This window comes from Indicator indicator, chromosome 10 (assembly GCF_027791375.1).
Source record: "Indicator indicator isolate 239-I01 chromosome 10, UM_Iind_1.1, whole genome shotgun sequence".
NCBI classification, from domain to species: Eukaryota; Metazoa; Chordata; class Aves; order Piciformes; family Indicatoridae; genus Indicator; species Indicator indicator.
Window position 1 is genome coordinate 15,859,405 of NC_072019.1, and position 27,445 is coordinate 15,886,849.

The following is a 27,445-nucleotide window of genomic DNA, read 5'->3' on the forward strand; positions in this document are numbered from 1 at the left end:
CTGTGACAAATTGGGTGCCCTCTAAGTCAGAAGCCCCTTTACCTATTTCCATTGCATGAGGTCTAAGTGACACTAAGCAACAGGAACAGCAGCAAGAAAGCCATTGAGACCAGTCTAGATTTCAACCACTTGGTCAGATTTATAAAATACTTTCAAGATGACAAATGCTACCGAGCTGTTCAGCATTACTCCAGAAATTTGTGCATGGGAACACTTTTTTTGTTTTCCCTTTTTCCCTGCAAGAGAGCTGAATGCTGAGGGCTTTTAGCTGCCTGATCCACAGGGGAGTATACACACACACAGAGTAAGTTAGGTTGGAAAAGACCTTTAAGACTGAGTCCAACCATAAACCTAACTCATGTATACGTGTTTATATACTCAGTTTAAGAGTAACACATTTGCAGCTTTTTTTCTACTTTAGAAAAAATTGGAGGAAAAAAAAAAAAAGACAAAACCCAGTTTTGTAGCCTCTCCTAAACCAGAAAAGGGCCTATTCTGAGCATGTCTTTACACCTCCCAAATAATCATATATGGCAAATTAAAAGCCTCATTTAAATGCAGAGCTTCATTGGGATTCTGCTCTCTGTTCTTCTCTGCTCCTCAGAGCTGGTGGAGGATTTCGGTGATTGGGAAGGCTGGAGCCCTTGTCACTGCAAGCCCCAGCTGGCTCAGGGGAACAGCACTGGCCAAGAAGTCAAAGGCTGGTGCAATGCACACAGAAATGAGCTCCAGTTATGGCAACACTCTTCCAGCTGAGTCCCAAACTTCCAAGGTAGATGGATTGACTCCCATCCTGTAATGATGTGATGCTGTCAGTTGAGAAGATTGAATGTGCTGGGTTTTGATCAGGCCAACAAACAAATAAAAAAGGCGAGTTGTAGAGGGACATATAAAATTTTACGTGCATTTAATAATAGAATCCTTTTGAACGCACTGAAACAAAGAGTTCAAGCCGGTGCTTCCATCAAGGATAAAATGAGATTTCTCTCTGGTGACCAACATTGCCATCATGCGGCCATTGGAGCTCTGCACAAGCACCAGCAGTGACAGAAGGAACTGGAACCTTGCCCCATATTTGCAGCTTTGTAAATTGTCTGTAATAATACTGGCATCTTACAGGAGAACGAGTGAGGTGCTGAAAACTCATAACATCCAGCACTCCCTTCTTCAGACCTCCTCTTTTTGGTGCCAGGTAGCAAAGGCATTTTTCGTTTCATGAGACAATCCAATTCTACAGTGATACTGCACTGTACAGTACAGAAAAAAAGTGAACATCAAAACCACACAGAAACGTCAAAAATGACCAATGGGGCATTCTCGATGTCAGGAAGTCAATCTTTAGATGTAATCTGAATGAGAACAGCACAATAGTCTGAATCAGGAAAGAGCTCCAACACAGGAAAATACATGAAAATTGGCATAGAGTCAGGAGTGGAAAACAAAGCAAATGAATCAAATTAGTAATTTAAGAAGAAGAATGAAACACTGACAGTCAGAGGGCAAAATACCATGGAATGCAGAGTCAAGCTATAATAAAATATGCAGACAGAAAAGCTGTACATGGTCAGAAAAAGTAGTAATGGAATTAAATCAGATCCAGGGTTGATCAGTGCCTCAATTAGAACAGCAGTGAATAAAAATAATTATCTGCTCAAGTCAAAAGTTGTTCATCTACTCAAAACTTGTGTTTGCAGTCAGCTGGAATCCTGCCCAAGCCAAGCAGGCATGATTTAGTTTAGCCATGAAATTGTCCACTGCTTGCTTGAATTACAGCCTCAGTGAGGGACACACAAACCTGTTATGGAAGGGCCAGCCTCGATGCCTGCATACGAGGGCAGAAGCACAAGAGAAGCTTTCTGCCCAGCTGGCACCACAAACAGATATGCACAGAAATAACAACTGACTGCAAACAAATTCAGTAACATGCTTGTTATAACAACATCCATCTTTTAGCTATAAAAACCTTGTATCAGAACAGTACTAAAGAAACAAAGGACACTTAATCACTAGAGACAGGAAACAAATATTGACAGGCAAAGAACAGCAGTGTAACTGCCACCAGTGGCTGGCTGTATGAAGAAAATCCTGTTTGGATTCTTGTCTCCTAGCACTTGGCACCTGTAAACACCAAAGGAAGCCTGCCTGCCCTCAGCATTACAACTGAAGCAAAGTTACCGTGCTGAGGGAAGGTCCTTCTACAGCTCAGCTTCCAAAACTGTGGAAGCCACAGTTCTTCTTTCATATAATTCTGAAAATAAAGCTTTCAGTATCACAGAACTGGCATCTCTGAACCAATCCTAAAAAGCTAGTGAAGGAAATCAGAGAACTATTTACTAACCTCCCAACCTGGAGCTGCTGAGATGGTAATTCTAACTTTTGTTGTTGTTGTTGTTGTTGTTTTGAGGGTGATTATACCTTTTGTTTTGTTGGTGTTTGTTTGTTTGGCCAGATTGTATGAGGCTCATCTGCTAATCAAATCCTGAAAAACAGCTGGGTTTATGATGCAGTTTCTCCTGTCTAGGGTATGAGGGCAGAAACCTAAGAAATGCTTTTTGTTCATATTTTTAGCCTTCAGAAAAGACTACTTTGTGTAAACTAAAGCTGCTCCAAGGCTGCAACTTTGCAACACAAAGAACTCTGTTCTTTGTGTCACTGATCATGTTTCAATATGCTGATATAATCACAGGATTATTGAGGTTGGAAAAAAACTCTAAGATCATCAAGTCTAACCATCGATCCAATACCACTATGTCCCAAAGTGCCATGTCTACATGTTTTTGAATGCTTCCAGTAATGAGGACCCCACCATTGCCCTGGACAACCTGTTCCAGGGCTTGATGACCCTTTTGGGGAAGAAATTGTTCCTGATTTCCAATCTAAACCTCCCCTGGCATAACTTAAGGCCTTTTCCTCTTGCTCTATTGCTTGTTACCTGAGAGAAGAGACTGACCCCCAGCTCACTACAACCTCCTTTGAGCAAGTTGTATGCCACTGCACGTGTCATTCTGAAGAGACTATCCCCTATTATTTTTTCAGCTTAAGTGCAATGCAAGTTGAATTGTTGAACTAAAATATTCCTTTCCTTTTCATTCAGGATTGTCAACTATGCAGCACATAAACAGGGAGGTTTTTCAACACATGAAAACATGAATGCACAGGAGGAAAGAGTTTTCCGAGAATACCTGACAAGCCAGGGGACTGTGGTAAAGCCCTACTGCTGGCAGAGACAGAACCGCATCTGTGCCCAGTGTCCCTACCACATACGGACTGGTGAAGAGGCCAGAGTTCCTTATGCAGAATTTCACAGGATCTTTGGCTTCCCCTACAGATCAAGAGCAACTCTCCACACCAAACACCTTGTCTTCTATGAACTGACGAGTTTTTCAGGCAGAATAGTCCAAAAAGGCCAGGCTACAAACTGTACTGCCCAAGGCAGCCACCCTGAATCTATGCTGTTTGAGACAGGTGGATATCTGGATGCAGTCACAGGTACCTATGAAAACCTGGGCTGCATTGTCCTCTATTCCAATTACTCTCCTTGTAATGAGGCTTTCCACTGCTGCATAAGTAAAATCTACAACTTCCTGCTGAAGTACCCAGAAATCAAGCTCTGCATCTACTTCTCCCACCTTTATCACACTGAGGACAGTTTCCCCACTGCCACATGGAACTGCGAAGCTCTGCAGAGCCTCTCCAGCCTGTGGCCTCGGGTGACCCTGCAGAGGCTGCCGGAGGGGGCATGGCCTTACCTCCTCTGCAATTTTGTGTATGGCATCCCAGGGTCAACCCTTTCTCACCCAACTCCACTGTCAAGAACCTCAGCAGATCAACTAAATCTACATCAAATTAATGACTTCACAGGAACAAAACTGTATTTTAGGGAAACCTTTCCTCAAGGGATGGAGGGAAAGCCTGCTGCATGGCAAAACTTAAAGGTCTTTTCTTTTCCTAGCCTGGCTTCCCACCAGCCTTTCCAAAGGACAAAAGGCAGTCTGCCACCTCCCACATCTCAAAGCCACTTGGTGCTTTACCCAGGCATGTTTTTGCCCTTTCAGAAGGAACATCTATACCCCAAACCTAAAAATATCATAAGGCATTTAAGAATGCCAAAGAAATAATTTAATGAAACTTGGAATTCTGAAATTACTCCATGACCTTAAAGGTATTTTACAACCAAAATGATTGGAATATTTTCAATTCTATGTTTCCAAGTGGCAGATCCCTACTCTGAAGACACTACAAACTGAACTGCTTTGAGGCTGTTAAGACCTCTGTTTTACACAGATGGCAAACTCCCCTGCACCAATAAAGTCACCTCCTACCAAAGTTAGCCCAGAGAATAACTGTGGGTCTCAAATATCTGATTATGAAGATAATATGCTTTTGGTTTAGTCCCATGCCTTTGAAACCTAGGAATAAATCCAAAACCTCAGGATTTCCTGATTACCTCCTGTGATTAATTTAGTTGTCACCCTTAAGCCAATTTCTATCAGTAAAATACAAACAATCCACAAGCTGCAAGCACAGCTACAGGTGGACTGTAGCCTCTCAGCTGAGACAGTTGTGGTGGAACATATAACTTTCCCTAAATTCCTCCTCTATCAGGAAGGTGGTTCAGCAGTTAATGCTAATACATGAATAAAGCTGTTTCCTTTATAATAGGGGGGTTTATATACACATATGTGTGTGTATGTTTTTTTTTCTTTTTAAGGATTTTTTTGCAGGGCTGTTGCCTTCAATTAAGAGGAACCTCACACAGCTGTGTAATTTTCTGATGAGTAAGAAATATCTAATAGGAGATGGGTTACACATATCTAGACAGTCTAAAAGTAACTTGAAAAAGAAGTTCCTATCATTTTTAAAGCAGTGTTTTCACTTTATGATTCACTACAGAACCACAGACTGCTTTGGGTTGGAAGGGACCTTTAAAGGTCATCTAGTCCAATCTCCCTCCAGTCAGCAGGAACATCTGCAACTAAAGCAGGTTGCTCATAGCCTTGTCCAACCTGACAGGGTTCCAGGGATAAAGCATCTAGCACCTCTCTGGGCAACCTGGGCGAGTGTTTATCACCATTATTGTAAAAAATGGCTGAACAATCCCAAGTCTCCCAGCCTGCCCTCGTAGCAGAGGTGTTTCAGCTCTCTGATCATTTCTTGTGGCCCTAAATGTATTTGTTACTATACTAAAGGTCTTAAAGAGTGGGGCAACTAAAGTAAAGAACATGTTGTTTCCCAGCAAATAAGGGTTCCTTCTCAGTTAGTGTTAATTGTATATAAACACATCGGTTTGTTTTGTAACATCAGTGATTCTGCTACTTTTTCACTCTTGTTGTGGTCACAAATGTTATGTATCTGAGTCAAAAAAAAAAAAAAAAAGATAGTAGCTTGGTTCTCATCATGACCTTAAACTGGTGAAGGGTTTTTATCGCTCTAGGAAGGGGGATTCCATTACTGCCCTGGGCAGCCTGTTCCAGGTCTTAAAAACCCTTTTGGGAAATAAATTGTTCCTGATGTCCAGTCTAAACCTCTCCTGATGCAATCCGAGGCCATTTCCTCTTGTCCTGTCATTTGTTCCTTGGGAGAAGAGCCTGACAACCACCTGGCTCCAACCTCCTTTCAGGGAGTTGTAGAGAGCCAAAAGGTCTCCCCTCAGCCTCCTTTTCTCCAGACTAAAAAACGCCAGTTCCCTCAGCTGCTCCTCACAAGGTGGGTTCTCCAGACCCTTCACCATCTTTGCTGACCTTCTATGGACCCGTTCCAGCATCAAAGTCAGACGACTGAGGGCCATGCAGCTCCACAGGTGTCAGAAGAATCCCCAAAATACACACGTAACAATTGTGAGATTTCTATATCGTGTGTAAAGTCACTTATAGGAGTAAAGGGCTTGAGCTGGACAATTTGGACCCCATTAAGCCTTGTGATCATAAAATAAAACTTCTAGTTTATAGCAACTATGTTAGCAAAGGGATTGTACTAAATGAGATCTCTCCTAACCCCTACGATTCTATAACTTTCCCTTGCACAACTTGAGGCCATTTCCTCTTGTCCTATCACTAAAATGTTACCTAATGTGTTCACAAGAAACTTTCTAAGCTGAAAGGGGTTTGTAGTGAGGTGTGTGTTGGTTTCTTCTCCCTACGATGAAGTGACAGAAGGACAGGAAATGACCTCACATTGCACCAGGGTAAGTTTAGGTTGGATATTAGGAAACATTTCTTTACTGAAAGAGTGGTCAAGGCCTGGAACAGGCTGCCCACGGAGATGCTGGAATCACCATCTCTGGAGGTTTTCAAAGAATGTGTAGACATGGTGCTTTGGGACATGGTTTATTTGGCACAGTGGTATTGAGTTCGTGGTTGGACTTGATGATCTTAGAGATTTTTTAGCAACCAAAATGATCCTGTGATTCTTTATTACTTGTTTTGCCAAAAAGCATAGAACCAATGATGTAATTTAATATTTTTTTAAATTACAATCTAGTAGCAATAAAGTGGTGTTCAATCCTCCAAATTCAGGACCAAACTGTAGTTATTAACCACAGGCCACAGATGTTGTACTGACACTGCGTTGGGTGATATGTGAGCACTTTGTGCCCATGAAACACCTGGGAGGGGTTGACAGGGTCCTGCCTTGTTCATACCCATCTGAGAAATCGGCCAAAGTTGAAGCACGGCATCATGGCTTGTCAGTGGTTCCACAGAAATAGCAGGTACGAGAACCTGGACATCGAGAGATGAAGGTGGACAGCAGCACGCAGACTGCACACAGCGGGCTGCACAGCCACCGATGGGGCTGCACACTGCAGGTGAGGCTGGCCAGGGGCCAAACAGACCACCACACACCACCAGGCAAGACTCACCGCACACCACCAAACCCCACCGCAAACCACCAAACTCCACAACGAACACCGCCCCGCAAACCACCAAAAAACACAGCAAGACAGCCCCCCGCAGGCACCGAGAAGCAAGCCTCGCACACCACCACACCGCCAGGGACACTCGCAAGCAGACACCCAACCGGTTAAGACGCTCGCTGCCTCGCCCGCAGCAGTAGCCCTACCTCCGGCCCATGACGCACCGCGCGGCTCGCCAATGGCAGCTCGTCTCTCGGGCCGCCGCCGTTGTCCTGGGCGCGCCTTCCCTGCGCGCGTGCCCGCGGCGGGCGTGAGCGTTTCGGCCATGGCGAAGCACACGGTGTCCTCGGCGCGGTTCCGCCGGGTGGATGTCGATGAGTACGACGAGAACAAGTTTGTGGACGAGGAAGAAGGAGGCGACGGGCAAGCGGGGCCCGATGAGGGCGAGGTGGATTCGTGCCTGCGGCAATATCCTTCCGCCTGCGGGTGAGAAAGAGTCTCGTCACGAGCGGGCGCGGCGGCTGTGGGAGCTGGGTGCGGAGCCTTGCGGGCAGGGAACGGGCACGGCCTGGCCTGAAAGGAGGGCGGGAAGCGGCTGAGGGGAAAGGCGGCCGGAGCTGGCAGGAGGAAGGGCTACAAGGCTGACAGGGGGCAAGCGACCGAGACTGACAGAAGGAAGCCAGCCCCGCTTCTTCCCCATCACGGCAGAGGCGGCGGCTCAGAGCTGCCGTATCTGGGAGGGGCAAGCAGGATGGAGGAAGGGTTTTTTTCCTGTGGAGGAAAGCCCTCGGCTTCCCTGCGTGGCTTTTTCCACCAGGCACTGCTAAGTTGCTGTCCCTGAGGCCTGTTTTGGAGGGCTACCAATTGGAGACTTGGTGGGGAATAATTTATTTTACTTGGATCCTCGTTCACTGAGGAGCCTAAGAAGTATGCTCCAATACTGGCAGTGTGCAGCTTCTTTTCAGTGCTGCTCCTTCCTCTAATGGCCTGATGATTGCAACCTTACAATGTAGTCTGTGCTGGCTGTTGAGGTAATTATTGCAGCCACCGTTAGTTCTGTTAAGTATTTTCAGTCATACACAAGCCAACTACAGGTCTCACTTCCCTGCAGCTGGTTCTGTTGCTTCCTAAGTACTTGGTATCTGGTCCTTAACCCTCTGGCACAGGGAACATGACGGCTGCACTACAGGCGGCTCTGAAGAACCCTCCCATCAACACAAAGAACCAAGCAGTGAAGGTGAATAGGAACTGACTCACTCTTGGCTTACTCCTTGTCCTGGTTTGAGCTAGAACAAAACCAATTCTCACTTCAGTGATATTTTTTTACAGCTTTAACCCCTGACACTCCTTAAAAATCAGGTTTTGTTTCTATAACCCCACCAGCGCTGCCAAGTGCACTTTGAGGAAGCCAAGGAAGCTGGTTTTAGGGCATTCCCTGATGTCAAAACATCCATGACCTCCAGCCATTTAATCTTGTTCAAAATACCACAGCCTTGGGTGTCACCTGTGCTTTAACTTGGTGCTGGATCAGGTTTAATGTGTTCTCCTACCTGAGCTGCTGGTGTGTTGTGTGCCTTGGGAAACTCCACACAGCACCAAGTGCCCGTGTCTGATCCAGAGCTGGCAGCACATAGATGTAACTGGCGCTGAACAACCAAGGAACCACAAGTGCAGTCATCACCTCTGACTAAGGAAGCTGCTAAAACAGCCAGAGCCTGAACCTACAAAAAAGGAAGAACTGGTGGTTATTGCATCCAATCAAAACTGAGCTGTTCAAAACCTCAGCAGCATATGCAAGCACTCCCCCTGTGACTGAATGCAGACGCCTGCTGCTTGCCTGTATTTCTGAACCTCTGCAAACTAAACCTTGAATGGCTCCTGATTGCAGTAGCAGGAGGAATAGGCAGATAAGACATGGAACTGCCCAGATGGCAAGTGCCTGCCAAGGTCTGTTCTTCCTGCTTGAGAGTCCCACGGGCATGTTTCTTGTGCTGCTCACCAGGCTGCCCATGGAGACTTACTCACCTTTCCCAAGGGTTTTCACAGGGTTTTGAGATCCAGCTGTTTAAGAAGTGTGGCCATCAGCAGGTTGAGCAATGTTCTCCACCTCTTCCTCTACTCTGCACCAGTGAGACATCTGGAGTAACTGTGTCCAGTTACGGGCTTCCCAGTTCAAGAGAGACAGGGAACTACTGGAGAGAACCCAGTGGAGGCCACAAAAATGCTGAGGATTCTGGAGCATCTCTGTGAGGAGGAAGGGCTGAGAGACCTGGGGCTGTTTAGCATGGAGAGGAACAACCCGAGAGGGAAGCTGATCAGTAATTACTAAAATCTAAAGGGGAACGAGGGTGGGGTCAAGAGGATGGAGCCAGACTGTTCTCAGTGATGCCCAGTGACAAGACAAGGGGCAACAGGTGCAAACTGGAACCCGGAAGGTTTCATCTGAACAGGATGAAAAACTTGTTTGCTGCAGGGGTGCTGGAGTCCTGGAACAAGCTTCCCAGTGGAGTCTCCTCTGGAGAAATTCCAAACCCACCTGAACATTGTGATCCTGGGCAACGTGCTGTGGCTGACCCTACTTTAGCAGAGGGGTTGGACTGGAAGATCTCCAGAGGTCTCTTCCAACCCCCACCATGCTGGGATTCTGCTACAGATAGTGCTGTATGAACGGCTTAGAAGCTTTGTTCTCACATCAATGACTTGTTTCCATTAGATCCATATTGATGTACATACTGTGAAGACAGTGGAATTGAAGAGGGTAGAACCACTCAATTTTAATGTTTGGCCTCATTTTTAGTTGGTCTGGTGGAACTTCAAAGTTTTTACTTCTAGTTTTTTACGAGGTCCTGCTAAGCGAAGTAGCTATGTGATACTAAGATGAACAGACTAACATCCTTAATTTCCAAGGAGTGAAGCTGCTTGAAGTATTCATATAATGGAACTATTCAGAAGTCCAACATATATGAGACCTTTTTCTTTCATCCACCCCCAGTGATGAATGAGCAGGAAGAGCTGGCTCTTTGCTGATTACATGGCTAATTTCTGCTGTAATCATGCCACACACATTTCAGGGCCTGAAATGACATCCAGATAGACTTGCAAATGGTTATTAATGCAAACTATTAGTGCAGCAAGTTTGCATCTTGGGACAGAAGCTGACTGTGTTGAAAACGTGAATTCAAGCTGTCTCCTCTTCCAGACTGGGCAGTGGCATTTCCATGGAACAGAATCATAGAATCAGACTGGTTTGGGTTGGAAGAGACCTTTAAAAGGTCACTTAGAAAGGTCACCTACTCTAACCCTACTGCAGTCATCAGGGACATCTGCAACTAGAGCAGATTGCTCAGAGCCTCAATCAACCTGACCTGGAATGGTTCCAGCAATGGGGCATCTACCACCTTCCTGGGCCACCTGGGCCAGTGTTTCACTGCCATAACATAACCTAGCATCTTGTTAAGTGGTTCAGAGAGGCTCTGGTGACAAAAGGGAGCCAGCTTTCAAAATTATTTGGGAATTTGCCAGACCTCGAGTTTCAGAATTATTATTTAGCTGTAACCTGAGTTTATAGGTGGAGAGCTGCAAACAAGCAGAGAGAGGAAAAACCTAGAGCAGGACAAACACAATTCAACTCTTTGATGCTGTTTATCTGTTACATGTTATTGTCACAAGTTTTGTGCACAACCTGCTCTTTAGAATTGTTTTCAAATGACGAATGCACTACACCTTACATGGGAGTGAGTGTGTCTTTGCCTGCCTCATTTCTTGACAGGACCGTGCAGAAAGCATTGTCCTGAAGGTCCTCATCTCATTCAAAGCCAATGACATTGAGAAGGCAGTGCAGTCACTGGACAAGAATGGGGTTGACCTGCTGATGAAGTACATCTACAAAGGCTTTGAGAGCCCCTCTGACAACAGCAGTGCTGTGCTGCTGCAGTGGCATGAGAAGGTGCGTTTACAGGGCGTGCTCTTGGGGGAGCAGGTTCTTGGGTCTGGGGCATGCTCACCAAGTCTGGTAAAACTGAAATGTCACATTTCATGCTTTAAGAGGTCCTGCCAGCTCTTGTGCCTGTTTCCGATTCCTTGAGTAGAGATTCTGCAGTTAAAGTTTGGGTTTATGTCAGACTGAGGGAAACAAAACCCTTCAGTCCAGTGATTCATGTGGGTGGAAATAGAATTTTCTTCCCAGAGGGAAGCAAAATTTGCCACTTAGAAATAAAAGCTTGTTAAATAACTGCCTTAAGAGCAAACATGGTCCTTGTTCCCTGGCACCCTGCATTTGAGTGCAGTTTTGGTCTCTGCTGTGCAGGTGTGGACAGACTGGAAAGCATCCAGAAAACTGGTAACCCTGCCATGTGAGGAAATGCTGAGAGAGCTGGCTTTGTTCAGCCTTGGAAAGAGAAAGCTTAGGGGAGACCTTATTATCATAGACCAATATGTAAGGGGTTGCCACCAGGAGGATGGATACTCCCTCTGTAAAAGAAGTCCCATGGAAAAGACAGGGGTTGATGGGTACAAGTTACTGCTGGGAAGATTCCAATTTGACTCCAGAAGAAAAATGTTTCTCCATGAGAGCAGTCAGACATTGGAATCATCTCCCAGAGGAAGCAGTGGATTCCCCTACATTGGTCAGTTCTAAAAGTCAGCTTGACAGAGTACTAGGCCATCTCATTTCAACTACACTATCACCTAGAAAGGTTGGACCAGATGATCCTTGGGGTCCCTTCCAACTTGGCTTTCAGTGATTCTGTGTGATCTATAATGTAAAAGGTGGGGAGATACTCATCTGAAACATAGTCAGGAAGGCTTTCTGATCAGTGGTTTCAGCTTGTAGTTACCTTGACCTGGGGTTAATTCCCGTGTTTCTGTTCCCAGGCGCTGGCTGCAGGAGGAGTGGGGTCCATCGTGCGCGTTCTGACTGCCAGGAAAACGGTTTAAATCCAGCAAGGAGCAGCTGTCTGTCCTTCAGGGCCCGGGAAGTGCTGGTGCAAACCCCAGACCACCACATGCCGTTGCTGCCCCATGGACAGTGCCTGTCTCTCAGCTTGCCTTCTTGCTGCTGCTTTCATACCTGACCAGTAATGCATATCGTGGTCTCTTTTTTATGGGTTTTTTTGTTAAATTCTGGAAAATTATGAAGGTGCAATTTTGTTTCTAACAGGAATATTTGGTACTGGTAAACATTTCAGTGACAGCATCTAGTGATGTCTTTAGGGTGATTGGCATTTGTGTGTAATTATGGCTGATTTCAACCTGACTTTCCAAGTAAGTGCCGAGGGACCGAGGGCAATGTCTTAATTCTTTCTGCTAGCCAAGCAGTGTTTTGCCCTAAGATCTATATTTGAGAAGTGAGGCAGCTATTAACATAGGTAATGGGACCATACTTCCTTTGGTGAACCTCTGAACCTACAGCCTTGAACAGGACAGCAAGCAAAAACTCCTTTCTGACCCCAATTAATCATTCCAGAGAGCTGAGCGTTTTCCTTACCCTTGCATCTCACAGCCTGCTCAGGTTCCTTGTGATGAGTCAGGTCCACAGCAGGGAGGTCATGAAGTTGTCCATCAAGCAGTTGGGATGGTAGAACCTAAAAGGCTGATGGTCCATTTATGCTGGAGCCAAGCCCAGTGGGAGTAAAGATCCTGAAATGACGGAAAAACAGCTTTCACACAGCAAATCCCCTTTCAGCAACTTGAAAGGAGTCTAATTTTGTCAAGCACAATGAAGAGGCTGCTTGGGGAAATCTGAGAAACACTTAACTGGTGTCCACTTGGTCCTTGCAGAGCTCCAATATTTTTTTTCCTAGTCTCTTAAGGGACACCAGAGAGTTTACATTCCTGTTGGGTTGAGCCACAACATGTTAGGTAGTGGGCAAATCAGGTTCCAAAATACAGAGGAGTATCTCACAAAGAACTGGGAAAGGCCAGGACATCCCAGACCTCAGGTCACTCTTGATGGTTTAGGGCCAGGACTGAAACACATATTTTCCATTCACCATTTTACTGCAGTTCACTTGTGTAAAACTGTTGGGGAACTTGTGAAATCTTTGCTGTTTTTTGATACCTGCTTTTTTTTTTGGTAAAAATAACAAAGACCAGACAATAAATCGTTGCTGAATATTTACTTGGTGTCTGAAGTGCCTTCAGGTTAACTATGGGACTGACCATTTTCAGCAGGCTGATGTTCCAGGATGGACAACACTGGAAAACAAAGCCATAAAACTTCTTCCATTATTTTTCTTGATAGTTTTGCTTTCTACCTGTTGTAGTTGTATTACAGTGACAGGTGGAGAGCTTTCTCCAACTAAAAGATCTGGGATTTACCCATGGAGGTGCTAGAGTCACCAGCCCTGGAGGTGTTCAAGAAATATGTGGGCATGGCACTTTGGGACTTGGTTTAGTGGCCATGGTGGTGTTAGTTTGATGGTTGGACTTGATGTTCTTAAAGGTCTTCCCAATCAAAGGAATTCTATGATTTAAAGAACAGTATGTTCCAAACCAGGACTACTGGAGATGTCTCCACCTACGGTAAAACTATAGCCAGACAACATCCTCACAATCATTAATGCCAGATTAATTAACTGGCATTAATTTAGATGCTTTCTCAAGAACAAAAGAAGGAGAAGGGTGGTTGTGGAGCAACACTCCTGGTTTCACAGTGGGCTTTTGGTTTGTCTCTGCCTATCCCAGCTCCAAGATGAAACATTTAATTGTTGGGTTTAATGATTGAAGCACAGATACAGCGCTGGGCTTGTCCTGTGGGTGCGGTGACTGGGTGTGCTTACGTCATTGCTAATGGCACACACGCTCAGCTTGAGCTCCTGAAGGGCTGAGTCTACAGAAACCAGGTGTGGGGCACTCCAAGGACACTTCATTACAAACTAGAGCACAAGAGATTTCACTTCAGGAAAAGCTTCTTTGGTGTGAGGGTGCTGGAGCCCTGACCCAGGCTGCCCAGAGAGGTTGTGGAGTCTCCTTCCCTGCAGAGATTGCAAACCCACCTGGACATTGTGGTCTTGGGCAACCTGCTCTGTGTGATCCTGCTTTAGCAGGCAGGTTGGACCAGGTGATCCCTCAGAGGTCCCTTCCAACCTCTGCTGTGCTGGGATTCTGTGATGACCCAAGTCATTCTCCTGAAAAGTGGAACTACTGCCTTCAGATAGCTTTGACCAAAGCATTCCCAATGCACTGTGTTCACTCAGGAGTCAGTAAGACAGCTTCACTAAAGCTTTTTTAACCTCCATCCCACCTCTTCCTCCCCTAGTTTCCCCAGGACAGTTCAAGACCTGTACAGCTGCTGCTGCTACATGTGGTAGACACAAGCAGCATGGTGCCTCTGCACCGGGCAGTAGACCCCTGTCACCCAACACCACTCACTCACCCAGGGTGCCCATGTCCTTCAGGGCCTCAGCACAGACAGGAGCCAGTGTGGTTACCGCTCAACTGCTTTGTGCCTGCCCTGCCTTTCTTCCCAGGATGCTTTTTCTTGCTTACCTTCTTCGGAACAACTAGAGGTACTGGGCATACAAAGCGGAAGACATGGAAGACCACAGGAAAGGTCAGGGTTTCAACCACACATACCACCACACCTTGGCCTCCTGGGCATGTGTAGGGATGGCTCTGTCCTTGTAGCCCTCCTGGGGATTGTTTGGCTTTTCTGTGTCTTTCTGTTCATCCAAATCTGGTTAAGACTCCAATCAATCCTCATTTAAAAAAAAGAAATAACTAATAAATTACTCTTTGTAAACCTGGTGTATAAATGTATTATTTACAAATGTATTAAATAATTAAATGTATTAAATAAGAATAACAAGAATTAATAAAATTAACCAAATCCTATGAGGAATGGCTGAAAGGACTGGGGTTGTTCAGCCTGGAGAAAAGGAGGCTGAGGGGAGACCTCGTTCTCTACAACTCCCTGAAAGGAGGTTGGAGCCAGGTGCGGGTTGGTCTCTTCTCCCAAGGAACAAATGATAGGACAAGAAGGAATGGCCTCAAGTTGCTCCAGGGGAGGTTTTGTTCGGATGTTGGTTTTGTTTGGTTGTCAAGGCCTGGAACAGGCTGTTGAGAGCAGTGCTGGAGTCCCCATCCCTGGAGGGTTTTCAAAGTCATGTAAACGTGGTGCTGAGGGACATGGTTTAGAGGTGACCTGGCACTGCTGGGTTCGCAAACTCGATGACTGTAAAGGTCTTTTCCAACCAAAATGATTCTGTGATTCTATGTTTTTATGATGAAAAGCTGTAGTGCCAGATAAATTAAAAGTATTTCCCACAACAATTGCTGTTGAAGCAGGTCAGCTACCTCTAGATGGCATTAGATGGATGGAGGCAACCAGAAGAGCCATCCTAAGAGGTTCAGCAGCTTCCCCTTGGTTAGGCAATGATGTATTTAGAACCATTTACAAAATGCATTCAGGGATCTGCAGGAGGTTATCTCTGCTGGTACCTGGGTGACATGAATCTGAAAAGTAAGTCTAGTTTTTAACCAAATTAACCTCTTTCCTCCAAATCCTGCCTTGTTCAGTCTCATGGACCACACAAATACCACCAGCACCCCAGCAGGCACGTGGCAGAGGACACCGAGTGATCCTGGCACAGCCAAAATCCACCAGCATGGCATTCACAGGAGCTTGTGGGGAATGGAACAGCCTGTAGGATGGAGAGAGCTTCACATGGGAATCACCTCTACACAGTGTCTGTCTTGTAGCAGTTGGGGCTGGTGGAGGTCATCCTCAGCTCCCAACAAGAGCAGACATTAGCATACATACAGGCATGGGAGGTGTTTTAATCCCTTGAGTAATATGGCACAACAGGTTTCTAGATCAGAGAAAGATGATAGGCAGGGAAGAAAAAAAAATTCCTAAACCACTCAATTTTTCAAAGCACATTTCCCTTCCTATTATAGGAAGGAACCCTTCAATTAAAAATACTCCACATGCTGACTGGACCTACTGAAAGGGGATCAGCATTTGCAGAGCTCTCTAGGAAGGCTCAGTGCTTCTGAACTTGGCTTGCAAACTTCCCACTACTGCTTCAGCTTGCCCAGAGCATGTGGCAACAGCACCTTATCAGTCACATCCTGCTTTTGTAACAGCCAAGAGAAGCTGCTGGCCTGGGCTGCAGCTCCAGTTAAGCCATGGCCTCCAAGTTATCCACTTGACCAAAGAGTTATTGCAGGCTCCTACTTTGCTCCCTGCCACCACCTAGAGATATGAGGATGATTAAGGGACTGGCACATGTCTGACGAGTGAAGGCTGAGAGACCTGGGGCTGTTTAGTCTGGAAAAGGGAAGACTGAGGGGGCGATCTTATAAATGTTGATAAATACCTGAAGGGTGGGTGTCAAGAAGTGGGGGCCCGTCTCTTGTCAGCGGTGTCCTGTGGTCGGATAAGGAGCAACAGACACACTGGAACTCAGAAAGTTCCACTTCAGCAGGAGGAGAAACTTCTTTACTGTGAGGGTGCTGAAGCACTGAAACACACTGTCCAGAGATCTTGTGAAGTCTCCTTCCCTGGAGACTTTCAATGCCCATCTGGATGTGTTCCTGTGTGGCCTGCAATAGGTGATCCTGCTTTGGCAGGGGAGTTGGACTTGATCTCTGGAGGTGTCTTCCAACCCCTCCCATTTTATGATTCTGTGATTTAGGCAGTGAGCCCTGTTGTGCAAAGTGAAAAGTGACTGCTGCACCTTTGCTGGATTTGGGGCATTTCTACTTATTTCTTACCCATCTCTTGGCAATCTGCATTTGTGCTGGACTCCAAGAATCTCTCGTGGGAAATGCCACCATCTTCATTACCCACTTCCTCTGGGACTTGACTGTAGAAGAAAAGAGTGTGCCTACTAAATAACTTGGTAAGAGAATGGGGAAGAAGAGACTAGAAGGGGTTTGTTTATCAAGCTTTGAAATTGCCTGAATATGACCTTAAAAAAGCCCAAGCAGATGAGCTGCTCTGAGTACCTGCAATGCTTACTTGGCATTGGCAGATCCCATCTTTCTGTGAAAGGCAAGGGAAAAAACCCAACACTTGGCTCAGGGGTGATCTTACATCCCCCTCCAGCTCCCCTTGTACCCATTTTGGGATCATCCTGACCCTACCACTGTGCCTGTTCAGATAATTAAATGGCCAAAAAATGATCATAGAATCACTACAGTAAAGTGAACCAATTCCTATGAGATAGGGTCTCCCATTCCTCAAAGGGATGAGAAAAGGCAGCTCAGTGGGGTGTTTTCATGCTCACCATGTTGGTACTCCCACCCTTTGGTGTCACTTTCAGTGGCTGCATTTCCTTCTGCTCTTATGGAGGTCAGAGAACATTCTCCATGCTCCTGTTGGAAGCGCTGGGAGCCAACTGAGAGCAAAGGGATGCCAAGGGCACGGTTACAACTGGAGAACCAAACAGAGCACAAGGTTCAGGGGTGCTCAGTCCTAACTCTTACTGAAAACTAAGTCCTTGCTCGTCAGCAGCTCAGGCTTCTTCCCAAGCAGAAGTCAAACAAGCCTCCTCCATGGTCATTTGCTGAGGAAGCATGAGTAAGTGCACAAGGCACAGGGCTTGCTGACACATCTTGCACATCACATCACTGGTAGATGAGGCACAAGCAAATCGACTTTTCCAAAACTACTTAGGATCACGTGGAATACCCAGCTCCAAACCTTCTGAGTCAGCAGGTCAGATCCCCTGCCATCACCGCCTCTATGGGTCCTCCCAGTAGCACTCCAGAACCATTTATGCTCCATGGACCACAAAAGCCCTCAAGAAAAGTGATGTTGGGCGGGGGGGTGAGTTATCACCACTGCTGGGGCTTAGTGTGGTATGGTCACTGGCCTCTGAAGCCCCATCTTTGGGCAACTCCATGTACCCTCAGCAGTGTAGCTCCTCACTGGGGCAATGCAGTAGGAGATAGGCAGGACAAAAGGTTGTGTCTTGGACTGTACCTTGCCTTCCTGCTTGAGCAGCCCAGCTGCTGGCAGGAGATGCTTGCAGGAACCATTGATCAACTACTTCCATTGAAGATGACACTTCGAAGGCTACAAGGAGCTTGGCTACAGTGCTCACCCTTTGCAACCCTAAATTAAGCTTGGCAACCTTAAATTTGACCTGGCCAACCATCCAGCCAACAACATCCATGGCTTTTCATGAAAAACTCAGAGAAGCAAAACCATAAGAGGTGAGGAGTGGCTGTCAGAGAGGACCTAGTGTGCACCCTGTGGCACCTCAGTGTGGAAACTTGCTGCAGCCTCTGCCCCACTTCCCCATCCCAGGGCCACGTTTCACTGACGCTGAGTGAGGCCACTTCCTGCCAGGTTTGCGACATGGGCAGAAGAGAAGGGAGCTAGAGAAAGGCTGAGCAACACCACAAGGAAGAACGAGGAGAGAGGCGAGACCCAGGACGTGGCTGTGGACCTCAGGTCCTGCTCCCACCACGCCATGTCCCTGGTGGAGACGATCCGGCTGTGGCAAGAAGGGGTGTGTGCAGCAGACAGGAAGGAGTGGAGGGCAGCCCTGGAAGCTTTCACAGCTGTCCAGAACCCTCCTGCCAAAATCTGCTTTAACATCGGCTGCATGCACCTTGTTCTGGGGAGCCTGGCTGAGGCAGAGGAGGTAAGGTACAACCCTGGGGGTCACTACTCCTGCTTGCAGACCTGCCAGACAGATGGGCGTGGTGGGGAAGGAGGAACTGAGGGTGATGTTGTGACCAGGGGAAGGATTTGAGCTTTTTAAAGCTCAGATGAAATGTGACACTCCTGGGCTTTTCTTGCTGAACCTTTTCTCCAGTGAGTCACAGAATTGTTTTGGTTGGAAAAGACCTCCAAGATCATCAAATCAGAGGTGAAGCAGCAGATGAGGTGCACAGCTTGCTGCTTACCCTCTCTCTCTCTACAAGAGGTGGCCATGGAGGCACTAAGATGCTGAGTGAATGGTGGCAGATGGTTCCAGCGCAAAAAAACACTAGAAGCCTGGTACAAGTTCCACCACCCAGTTCCCCGCACTGCAGGGAGACAGCCCAGTTTAGGCCACTTGTCTAAAGCAGGGCAGATAAAACCACTCTACAGCCTCAGGCTTTTAAAGGTCCTCCCTTTTTACCCCTTTTTTGACCCTTCCCTACCTACCTCCACGCAGGCTTTCACCCGGAGCATTGGCTGTGACAAGCATCTGGCCGTGGCTTATTTCCAGCGGGCAACCGTGTTTTACCGGAGGCAGAAGTGAGTGGAAGGGTTTAAAGTTTCATTCTTGCCACTTGTGGAGATGGCAGCCTGAAGCTGAAGATGGCCCCAGGCAGGTTGGCAGCCCAGGGGCCAAACTGCAATCTCTTGAGGTAAACCAGGCTTCTGTTCGTCAGCAAGGCTGGATGAACACCAGCCTTGGAGCATCTCTGCTCCCCATAAGGTGTCTGAAACCACTGCAAGGAGACAGGGGAGACCCAGCTAAACTCACACAATCTTGCTTAAAGAGTTAGAGGCAGGCAGATTGGCACCACGAGGTGGTGACACTCTTGTCCTCTCCTCCCCAGCCATGAAAAGGCCATTGAAGACTTTAAAGAAGCACTGGCCCAGCTGCGAGGCAACCAGCTCATCGACTACAAGATCCTGGGCTTGCGGTACAGGCTCTTTGCTTGTGAGGTAAGGAAGACCTCAGCAGTTTTGATCCCGAAGGTCTGTTCACCAGCTCAAGAAACCTAAGAAGACAGCCAACCTCTCTTTGTACCTTGCACTAACCAAGAGAAGTGGTGCAGTGCCACCACCTACCTGGCAATGGTCCATCAGTTCTCAGAGCTCATTCCCTTGCTCCCACCCCTCTGGCAGATACTCTACAACATTGCACTGGTGTATGCCATGATGGAGGACTGGAAGAGAGCTGAGGAGCACCTGACACTGGCCATGAACTTGAAGAGCGAGCCACAGCACAACAAGATTGACAGGGCAATGGAAGCCATCCTGGTATGGAGGAGCAGGTCTTACAGTTGCCATGTTTGCTCATGGCAGCCCCACAGTGAGGAGGAAGAAGATCTCAGTGATAAAGAGACCACCTTGTAGGTGCAGCTTTAGCGAGCAGGAGTAAAATGCAGTGGGCTGAGCAAAATGTGGATATCATAGTGACACATGAGTTGGTGGGAAGAGCTTTGGGTCACTTGTGAAGCAGTCGATTGTGAAACAGACCATGTCGGGGCCAGGGTTGGACTGTCATGGGGGTGTTTTGACTTTATAGAGCAAGATCTTAATCCCAGAGGGGTTAGAAGGGGACACTAATCTCACCTCTGAAGAGGTCCCTGATCTCACCTCTGAAGAGCACTAAGTTTCCTCTGTGCTACAGAAGCAGAAAGTCTGTGAGCTGGTGGCCATTCCTGTGGGAAAGCTGTTTAGACCAAATGAAAAGCAAGTGGCTCAGCTGGAGAAGAAGGACTACCTGGGAAAAGCTACGGTAAGATCTTATTTATTCAGGCCAACTCTGTGGGCTGAGGAGAGCTGCTGTCCACCCTCTCACCACTCCTCTGAGCTGCTACCTCACCAGTTTTCTTGCCCTTCTTTGAACATTTTCTAGCACCTGAATCAGATGACTGAGAGCCAAGCAGCTCCTCAGGTGTCAGCTGGAGCTGGACACTTTGGCTCCCATCAATATTTGTGATTAAAACATGAAAGGAAACTTTGAGGTTATAATGACTGCAACCACAGTAACATGAGGCTAAGAGCTGAGAACTTACCATGGCTGAGAGGTGAACCTCTTGAACTTGAAGCATCCTGAGGAACTTGGCTTGGCCAACAGCAAAGGATGAGGATAGACATCGAAAGTCTAAGAGATGTCTACGTGAATCAAGTAACTGCCTGTCTGTCTTTGGCTGCAGGTGGTGGCATCCGTGGTGGAAAAGGATGACTTCTCAGGCTTTGCTCCACTCCAACCACCGGTGAGGCACCATCAGTGAACAGCATCCTTGGCAAAAGTTCAGGAGGATGTGGGGATGGGTATCATCCCCACCTTGCTCAGAGCTCCAGCTTACAGTGGGAGGCTAAAAGCAGCATCACCACTGTGAACTTTCTGCTACTGCCACAGTGAGGAGATGGATGCTGCCCCCACATCTCAGCTGCTCTCTACATCACTGGAGAGTGGAGCCTGCACCCATGACTGTGGTTGAGGTTAAGCTGGTTCCTTGAACAGGGAAGTAGTGGCCTGGTGGTACCTCCTCTGGCCCTGCCATTGCTGTGGTCTGACAGCTTTTAATGGGGTGCTGTCTCAGACCCTCCTGTAAACCTCATTCTTTCTAGTAACTTTTTCAGAGCGTTCATGAATCTACCAGAAACCTTAAATTACTTTAGCAGGAGTAACCATAAAGGACAATGGTGGCAGGAGGGGATTTTACAAGAATAATGGGAAGATACAGGGGGACACAACTTAGTTTAAACCAGCTGATCTCAAACCCTTGATCTCAGCCCTCTGTGAGTTGAAACCAAAATCATGAGTGAAGCCAGGACTGTGCCTCTGAAAACCAACTAAGAAGAACGTGGAACCTGCTCCTCAGAAGGATCAACACCACTGATACTCCTCATGGCACAAAAGGCAGTTGCTTTATGCATCAGGGTGGCAGAGAGCTGAAAATCCACTACAGCCAGCTGCAAAGCAGCAAAACCTCCTATTAGGTTCAGATCATCTGACCTGACACCAGCCCAGGGAGGAAGGAACCATGTAGGGGTGATGGCAGGCATGGTAGAAGGCTGCAGGACATGTCTGCAAAGCAAGTGGTCCAGATTACTGGTGATTCTAATTTTGTCTTCTTGTTGGCAGGCCTCTGGTCCTCCCCCCAGGCCCAAGACTCCAGAAATCCTCAGGTAAGTTGGATGAAGGATGGACAACGCTGCTCAACCAAGCAGCCAGGTCCAACCTCATCATGTACCATTGAAGTTGAGCTTTCAGCCACCACCCAAAACTCAGAGGAATGGATGATAGAAACAAAGATGTAGAGGGTTCCCTCCACAAAGTAAACCAACTACGTCGGCCTGTCCTCTGCTCCTGCACCCAGGGCACTCCAAGGGCAGCCGCACCGTGTCCTGTTCGAGTTCATCCCTGAGACTGCCGAAGAGCTGCAGGTCCTGCCAGGAAACATTGTCTTTGTCCTGAAGAAAGAGAAGGACAACTGGGCTACAGTGATGTTCAATGGAAAGGTACCGGGGTGTGCTCAGCAGGAGGGGGCAGATGGTGGGGTGGACACTGTAAGGTTCTACAGAGAACTTGCAAGGCAAAGCAAACTTCTGGCTTAAAACCCTTATGTGCACCTTGGCTCAGGCCACAGGATTTGGTGAAACCTTCAGCAACTAACCTTCAAGTCTCAGGGACTCTCCTGGGTTCAGGGCAGGGTGAGGACAAGCTCAGCTGCATCCTCCAGCAGTGGGTTGCCTCCTTGCCAAGAAATCCCCACTCGTTTCCTTCCCCCACAGAAAGGGATCGTCCCCTGCAACTTCCTCGAGCCTGTGGAGCTCCAGAACAAGCTGCATGTTCAGGTGAGGAGGCCCAGGACAGTGTCCTGGGAAGGGCCAATCTCCACACATTCGCTCACCGTATATTGCGGGTCTTCCAGCAGGACCCATACCTGCAAATCCCTCTACTTCATAATGCTGGGGTTGGTTCTTCTGCCTCATGGTCATTGAACATGAGCTCAGTGACCAGCAAAATCAGTGCAGATGCCATGTGTGCCCCACCAGATGGTGGCTGGCAATGCCTGGGAGATGAGGAGTGGTGAAGTCAACACTCCCCAGTTCAAAACCCAACAAGCGCTGGGAATTGAGTAAGTTGGAGGGGAGGTTCTACAAGGCAGCAGCTCCCTTAGGAAGGGTAGGATTGACATCACTACCTTCTTCCCATCTGGCACAGGAAGAAGCCTCTCTTGAAGCAGAGATCCCAGAGTCTCCCAGCTCTGCCACTCCAGAGAAGCCACGGCGGCCGGCACCAGGTCAGTGAGAGGAAGCTGAAGGGACAGGAGTGCTCTAGGGGAGAAACCACTGGCAGCAGGCTGGAATTGGTTTCCTTGGTGTTATGCTCTCAGGCTTTGAGTCCAGGGCTGGAGCTCATTTCCATCTTGTTCCTGGACATATTTGTAGTCATGGATGGAGAGATATTAGAGCAGGAGGCACTGACAGCAACTGCAGTGCTCAGGAAGCAGAGGAATAGAGCACTTGGATCTCTGAGAACACCAAGTTCCTTTGTGCTCTTAATTAGCTCAGCAACTAACAGGAAAAAGGGCCTGGGGACAGGAGTGGGGCAAGTGACCCAGCCTGTCCGAGTCTTGGACCAGAAGGTTCCTTACCAGCTTCTCCTTAGAGCAAGGTACCTGAGACAATTTTAGTCCTGCTGTGAGCTGGGCTGGGTTTGAAGGCACTGTGGTTGCCCTGGGAAGGTGATACGTGGCTGATGCTACCTAATGCCCCATGTCTGAGGCCTGGAGTAGGCATGGTACCACCAGGGTACCATCACCTCACAAAGGTACAATATAACCTCCACAACTGGTTTAGGATGGTGGAAAGCTGAAAACTCCACCCAGGAAAGACACCTGACCCCTAAAGCTCCTAGAGTTCTTGGACTCTGCTTGATGGTTCTACCTAAATCTTATGGATGAAACCCACGGCAGCTGCTGCTGCAGCTTTCAAAGGACCACTGCTGGTTCCAGGGTTGGTTGCTGTTGCTGCAGATAATGATACATGTTGATGAGAGGGGCTGCAGAAGATCTGGATGTGTGTTTAGGCACAAAGCAGGGGTGCTTACCTTGTCCCACTTGCTAAGTCACCCTTTTCTTCCTCCACAGACTATGTTCCTGCTACTGTGACGAAGCTGAGAGACACAGCAAAGGTAATACTCTGTGAGTGCCGACCCAAGGTCCTGTTGGTGTTAGAGATCTGCATTTACGGCACGCTGAAAGGTGCTGGCATGCCTGGCAAGCACCACAGCCCTCAAGTGTTTGAGGTTTTCATCATTCAGGAGTGTAATGACAAGGCTAGGGGCCAGCAGGACCCAGCCAGGTGACTAAGGCTGCTTGTACAGGAGTTGTCTTCCAGGGCTAGTCCCTGGTGGGCCCAGAGGTGTCAGCAGAGCCCTCGTATGACTCTCATCTTGGTTGACTTGCAGCACTGAAGAAGGGCAAAAATAGGAGAGCCTGGCTGTACTGCATGTGCTCCTAGGCAGGGTCAGCACATCAGAAGGTGACACTGCGGAGAGAGTTGGGAAAACACAACAGTCCCAACTCAAAAATAAAGAAAGAAACAAGGGAGTCAGAGGGTGGACAAACCTTGAATTTGGCCACCTGAAAGCCACAGTTTCTTTGCTAAGTGCCTAATCCCACACTGTGCTCTCTCCTGGGCCAAGAGCAGGGCTGCCAGCCAGCTGCTCATCCAACCACAGCTTGGGTAGCCCAACTGCTGACCTGCCCTGAGGGAAGTACCAAGAGCTGCACATGCTAGAAGCATGGGATGATTCTGGTTGGAAGAGACCTTTAAGATTGTCAAGTCCAACCATTAACCCAGAACTGCTTGGTCATGAGCAGAGATGTCTCCCCGACCAACAGCCAGCTGATGCCTCACAGCTCAGCTCTGACTCATACAACTGCTGTTTCCACATCCTTGTCCCTCTCCCTGCCCTCAACCACAAGCTCTGACATCAAATTTACCACCCGCAGGAGGCTGAAGCCACCACTGCCAGCCCCCATGTCCTCAAGGTGCACTACAAATACACAGTGGCCCTGCAAGTCAAGCCAGACGTCTCTTACACAGAGCTCCTGGAGAAGGTTTGCAAGAAACTGGAGCTCCAACCTGAGCACACACAGCTAAGGTGAGGTGTTGGCTGTGGCAGGGAGCTACAGCCATGTTATCAGGGCTCCCACCCTTACCTCATGTCCTCTGCACACCCAGGTACAAATCTGTGGAGAGCCAAGCGCTGGTGACTCTGAGCACAGAGAACCTGGAGGTGGCTTGGAGCCAAAGCAAGGGCAACTGTCTGACAGTCTGGTGTGACAGCACAGAGGTCAGTGACAGCAAGCTGTAGCAAACACTTCTGCAGCCCACTCCCTGCAGGGTATCTAAGCAGACTTTGCCTTTGCTTTCCTTGCCGTGAGTGCAGGATTGTGGCTTTCTAAGCAAGCCAGTGACCTCTTGAAAAGCAGAGGAGCAGAGAGTGGGTGAAAAAGTAGAACTCATGTCTCTTACCCTGGTACAAAAGAGAAAGAGAAGCCAAAAGCTGTTATTTCCTGCCTTAGGGAGAGGGGTTTTTACTGGACAGCAAACCAGAAGAGTCACTGCAGGAGACAATGCCAGAGGAGATGGGACAAACCCAAGTTATAGCACAGTACAATTATGAAGCCACTCAACCTGAAGACCTGGAGTTTCAGGCAGGAGATGTGATACTTGTTTTATCCAAAGGTAATTGTACTTCCTCTGTGGGAGGGGAGACCCTCCCAGCCCTGGTGAGAGCATGGGTGTGACTACAAGATGCTAAGCACCTATAGCAACTGCTGCTTACTTAGTGGAAGTTGTGGGTTCCCAACACAAAATCATAGACTGGCTCAAAATCCTACTTTCCCCTTCCCTGCTGAGCTGAGTATTTCTCACTAAATGGTTGGGTTCTAACCTCATCTGCACGTGGAAGTTACTGTGATCCTGTACATCCCTAGGGTGCAAACACGGTGTCAATTTTGTCTTCCAGTGAACGAAGACTGGTTAGAAGGCCAATGCAATGGGAAGATAGGCATCTTCCCATCTGCTTTTGTTCAAAGGTCTAACACTAAAGACCTCGAGATGTGATTTCAGAAGAGCTTAGTCATGGACATGGAATGAAATGAAGAATTCAACTGTTGCAATCACTAAGTTTCTATATTAATCACTGCATGAAAATGAGTATTCAGTATTATTGCTACTTCTATTAAAAGCTTTATTTGTGCTTTTACCCACTGCATTGCTCTCTAAAATAGCTGTCCTAAAAGCGAGGACAGCAAAGAGAGATGTTCTGTCCCACCTGGCCTATCACACAGAATGGTGGGGGTTGGAAGGGACCTCTGGAGGTCATCTAGTCCAAACCCCTTCTAAAGCAGAGTCACCCACAGCAGGTTGCCCAAGATCACAATGCCCAGGTGAGTTTAGAATCTTCCAGAGAAGACTCTACACCCTCTCTGGGCAGCCTGTTCTTAACAAAGCTTTTACACACACATCCTAGCAGCTGGGGAAACCCCTGAGGGTGGTGCCACTTGAATTTACAGCCCTGTCAAAGCCAGCAGAGGAACTAGCTTTCACAGAATCACAGAATTAAACAGGTTAGAAAAGACCTTCAAGATCATCAAGTCCAACCTATCACTCAACACCATCTATCAACTAAACCATGGCACTAAGTGCTTCATCCAGTGTTATTTTAAGCACTTCCAGGGACGATGACTCCACCACCTCCCTGGGCAGCCCCTTCCAATGGCCAATCACTCTTTCTTGTGAAGAATTTCTTCCTAACATCCAGCCTAAACCTCCCCTGGCACAGCTACAGACCAGGAAGGGCTGAAAGGCTATTGCTTGCTTAAAGCATTACAGAACTCCAGCATGGTGGGGGTTTGAAGGAACCTCTGGAGATCAACTAGCTCAACCCTGCTGCTTATGCAGGATCACCCACAGCAGGTTACACACTTACTGCCAACCATGCTGCCTCACCCTGCTCTGATGGACAACTGGCTTCCAAACACAGTGACTTTAACCCCACCAGCAATAAAATTATGCAAAGTTTTTCACCTTTGGGAGCAGGTCAGAGAAATGAAATTGTCCCCAGTATAAATGCCTGCACAATTTTGATGGCCTCTTCCCTATCCAAGAGGTTTGCTCCCCTCAGCCTTTGATGCTACTTTCACAGCATTTCAACTTCCCCAGCTGCTGACAGCTGCTCCTTCCGATACTTAAAAATTATCTACCCTGCTCCTGCCCCCTTATTTTTAAAGGAACTTATTCTGAAGTCACCTGGATAGAACGAATGCCTCTTGTTTTAAAACCAGAATATTACTGTAGTTTTCATATGTTCATAGAATGGTTTAGGTTGGAAGGGGCCTTAAAGATCATCTAGTACCAGACCCACCCCAGCCCACCATGGGCAGGGACACCTTCCACTACACCAGGTTGCTCAAGGCCTCATCCAACCTGGCCCTGAACACCTCCCAGGGAGGGGCATAGACGACCTCCCTGGGCAATTTGTTCGAGTGTCTCACCACCATCACTTGAAAGAACTTCTTCCTGATGTCCAGTCTAAATCTGTCTACCTCAAGCTTCAATCCATTACCCTTCACCCTACCACTACAAGCCCCTGTAAAAAGTCCCTCCTCAGCTTTTGTGTAGGCCCCTTTTGGGTTCTGGAACACATTTCTTCAGCACATTTGAAGCATGCTGTTTAAAAATTATCATAGATAATTGTCACTGGCTTAAAAGGGACCTTTTAAGGTCATCTAGTCCCAGCTCCTGCAGTAATCAGAGACATTCCCATCTAGGTCAGGCTGCTCAGAGCTCCATCAAGCTGTTGAATGTCTCCAGGGATCCAGATCTCCAGAAATCCAGATCTCTTTCTCTGCAAGCAGATCAACAGAAGAAGGATCCATGTCCTC

General features: G+C 47.6%; 3 protein-coding genes across 4 annotated transcripts; all 3 read left to right on the forward strand.

The window, feature by feature from the left end:
* The first annotated feature begins 3,146 nt into the window (after positions 1 to 3,146).
* Positions 3,147 to 4,118, forward strand: APOBEC4 (apolipoprotein B mRNA editing enzyme catalytic polypeptide like 4). The gene has a single exon (XM_054384604.1). It carries the CDS (start codon positions 3,147 to 3,149, stop codon positions 4,116 to 4,118), a length of 972 nt encoding a protein of 323 aa, XP_054240579.1.
* Positions 4,119 to 7,178: 3,060 nt separating this feature from the next.
* Positions 7,179 to 12,954, forward strand: ARPC5 (actin related protein 2/3 complex subunit 5). Of its 2 annotated transcripts, none has more exons than XM_054384171.1 (4): positions 7,179 to 7,321; positions 8,009 to 8,090; positions 10,623 to 10,799; positions 11,726 to 12,954. In XM_054384171.1, exons 1-4 carry the CDS (start codon positions 7,179 to 7,181, stop codon positions 11,786 to 11,788), a joined length of 465 nt encoding a protein of 154 aa, XP_054240146.1. In that variant the 3' UTR covers positions 11,789 to 12,954. The 2 variants fall into 2 exon arrangements, with proteins under 2 accessions (XP_054240146.1, XP_054240147.1); XM_054384172.1 differs by having other exon boundaries at positions 8,018 to 8,090.
* Positions 12,955 to 18,276: 5,322 nt separating this feature from the next.
* On the forward strand, positions 18,277 to 25,622 carry NCF2 (neutrophil cytosolic factor 2). The gene is made up of 15 exons (XM_054384525.1): positions 18,277 to 18,450; positions 18,970 to 19,052; positions 19,361 to 19,469; positions 19,653 to 19,787; positions 20,161 to 20,268; positions 20,690 to 20,749; positions 21,625 to 21,668; positions 21,860 to 22,001; positions 22,275 to 22,337; positions 22,708 to 22,786; positions 23,636 to 23,679; positions 24,503 to 24,654; positions 24,735 to 24,846; positions 25,079 to 25,241; positions 25,525 to 25,622. Exons 1-15 carry the CDS (start codon positions 18,277 to 18,279, stop codon positions 25,620 to 25,622), a joined length of 1,566 nt encoding a protein of 521 aa, XP_054240500.1.
* The last annotated feature ends 1,823 nt before the right edge of the window (positions 25,623 to 27,445 follow it).

Coding starts and splice junctions, on each gene's coding strand:
- ARPC5 (XM_054384171.1), top strand. CDS start 7,179: ATGGCGAAGCACACGGTGTCCTCGGCGCGGTTCCGCCGGGTGGATGTC. Junction 8,091..10,622: donor CAAAGAACCAAGCAGTGAAG/GTGAATAGGAAC, acceptor ATTTCTTGACAG/GACCGTGCAGAAAGCATTGT. Junction 10,800..11,725: donor TGCTGCAGTGGCATGAGAAG/GTGCGTTTACAG, acceptor TTCTGTTCCCAG/GCGCTGGCTGCAGGAGGAGT.
- APOBEC4 (XM_054384604.1), top strand. CDS start 3,147: ATGAATGCACAGGAGGAAAGAGTTTTCCGAGAATACCTGACAAGCCAG.
- NCF2 (XM_054384525.1), top strand. CDS start 18,277: ATGTCCCTGGTGGAGACGATCCGGCTGTGGCAAGAAGGGGTGTGTGCA. Junction 22,002..22,274: donor CAGTGATGTTCAATGGAAAG/GTACCGGGGTGT, acceptor CTTCCCCCACAG/AAAGGGATCGTCCCCTGCAA. Junction 23,680..24,502: donor AGCTGAGAGACACAGCAAAG/GTAATACTCTGT, acceptor TACCACCCGCAG/GAGGCTGAAGCCACCACTGC.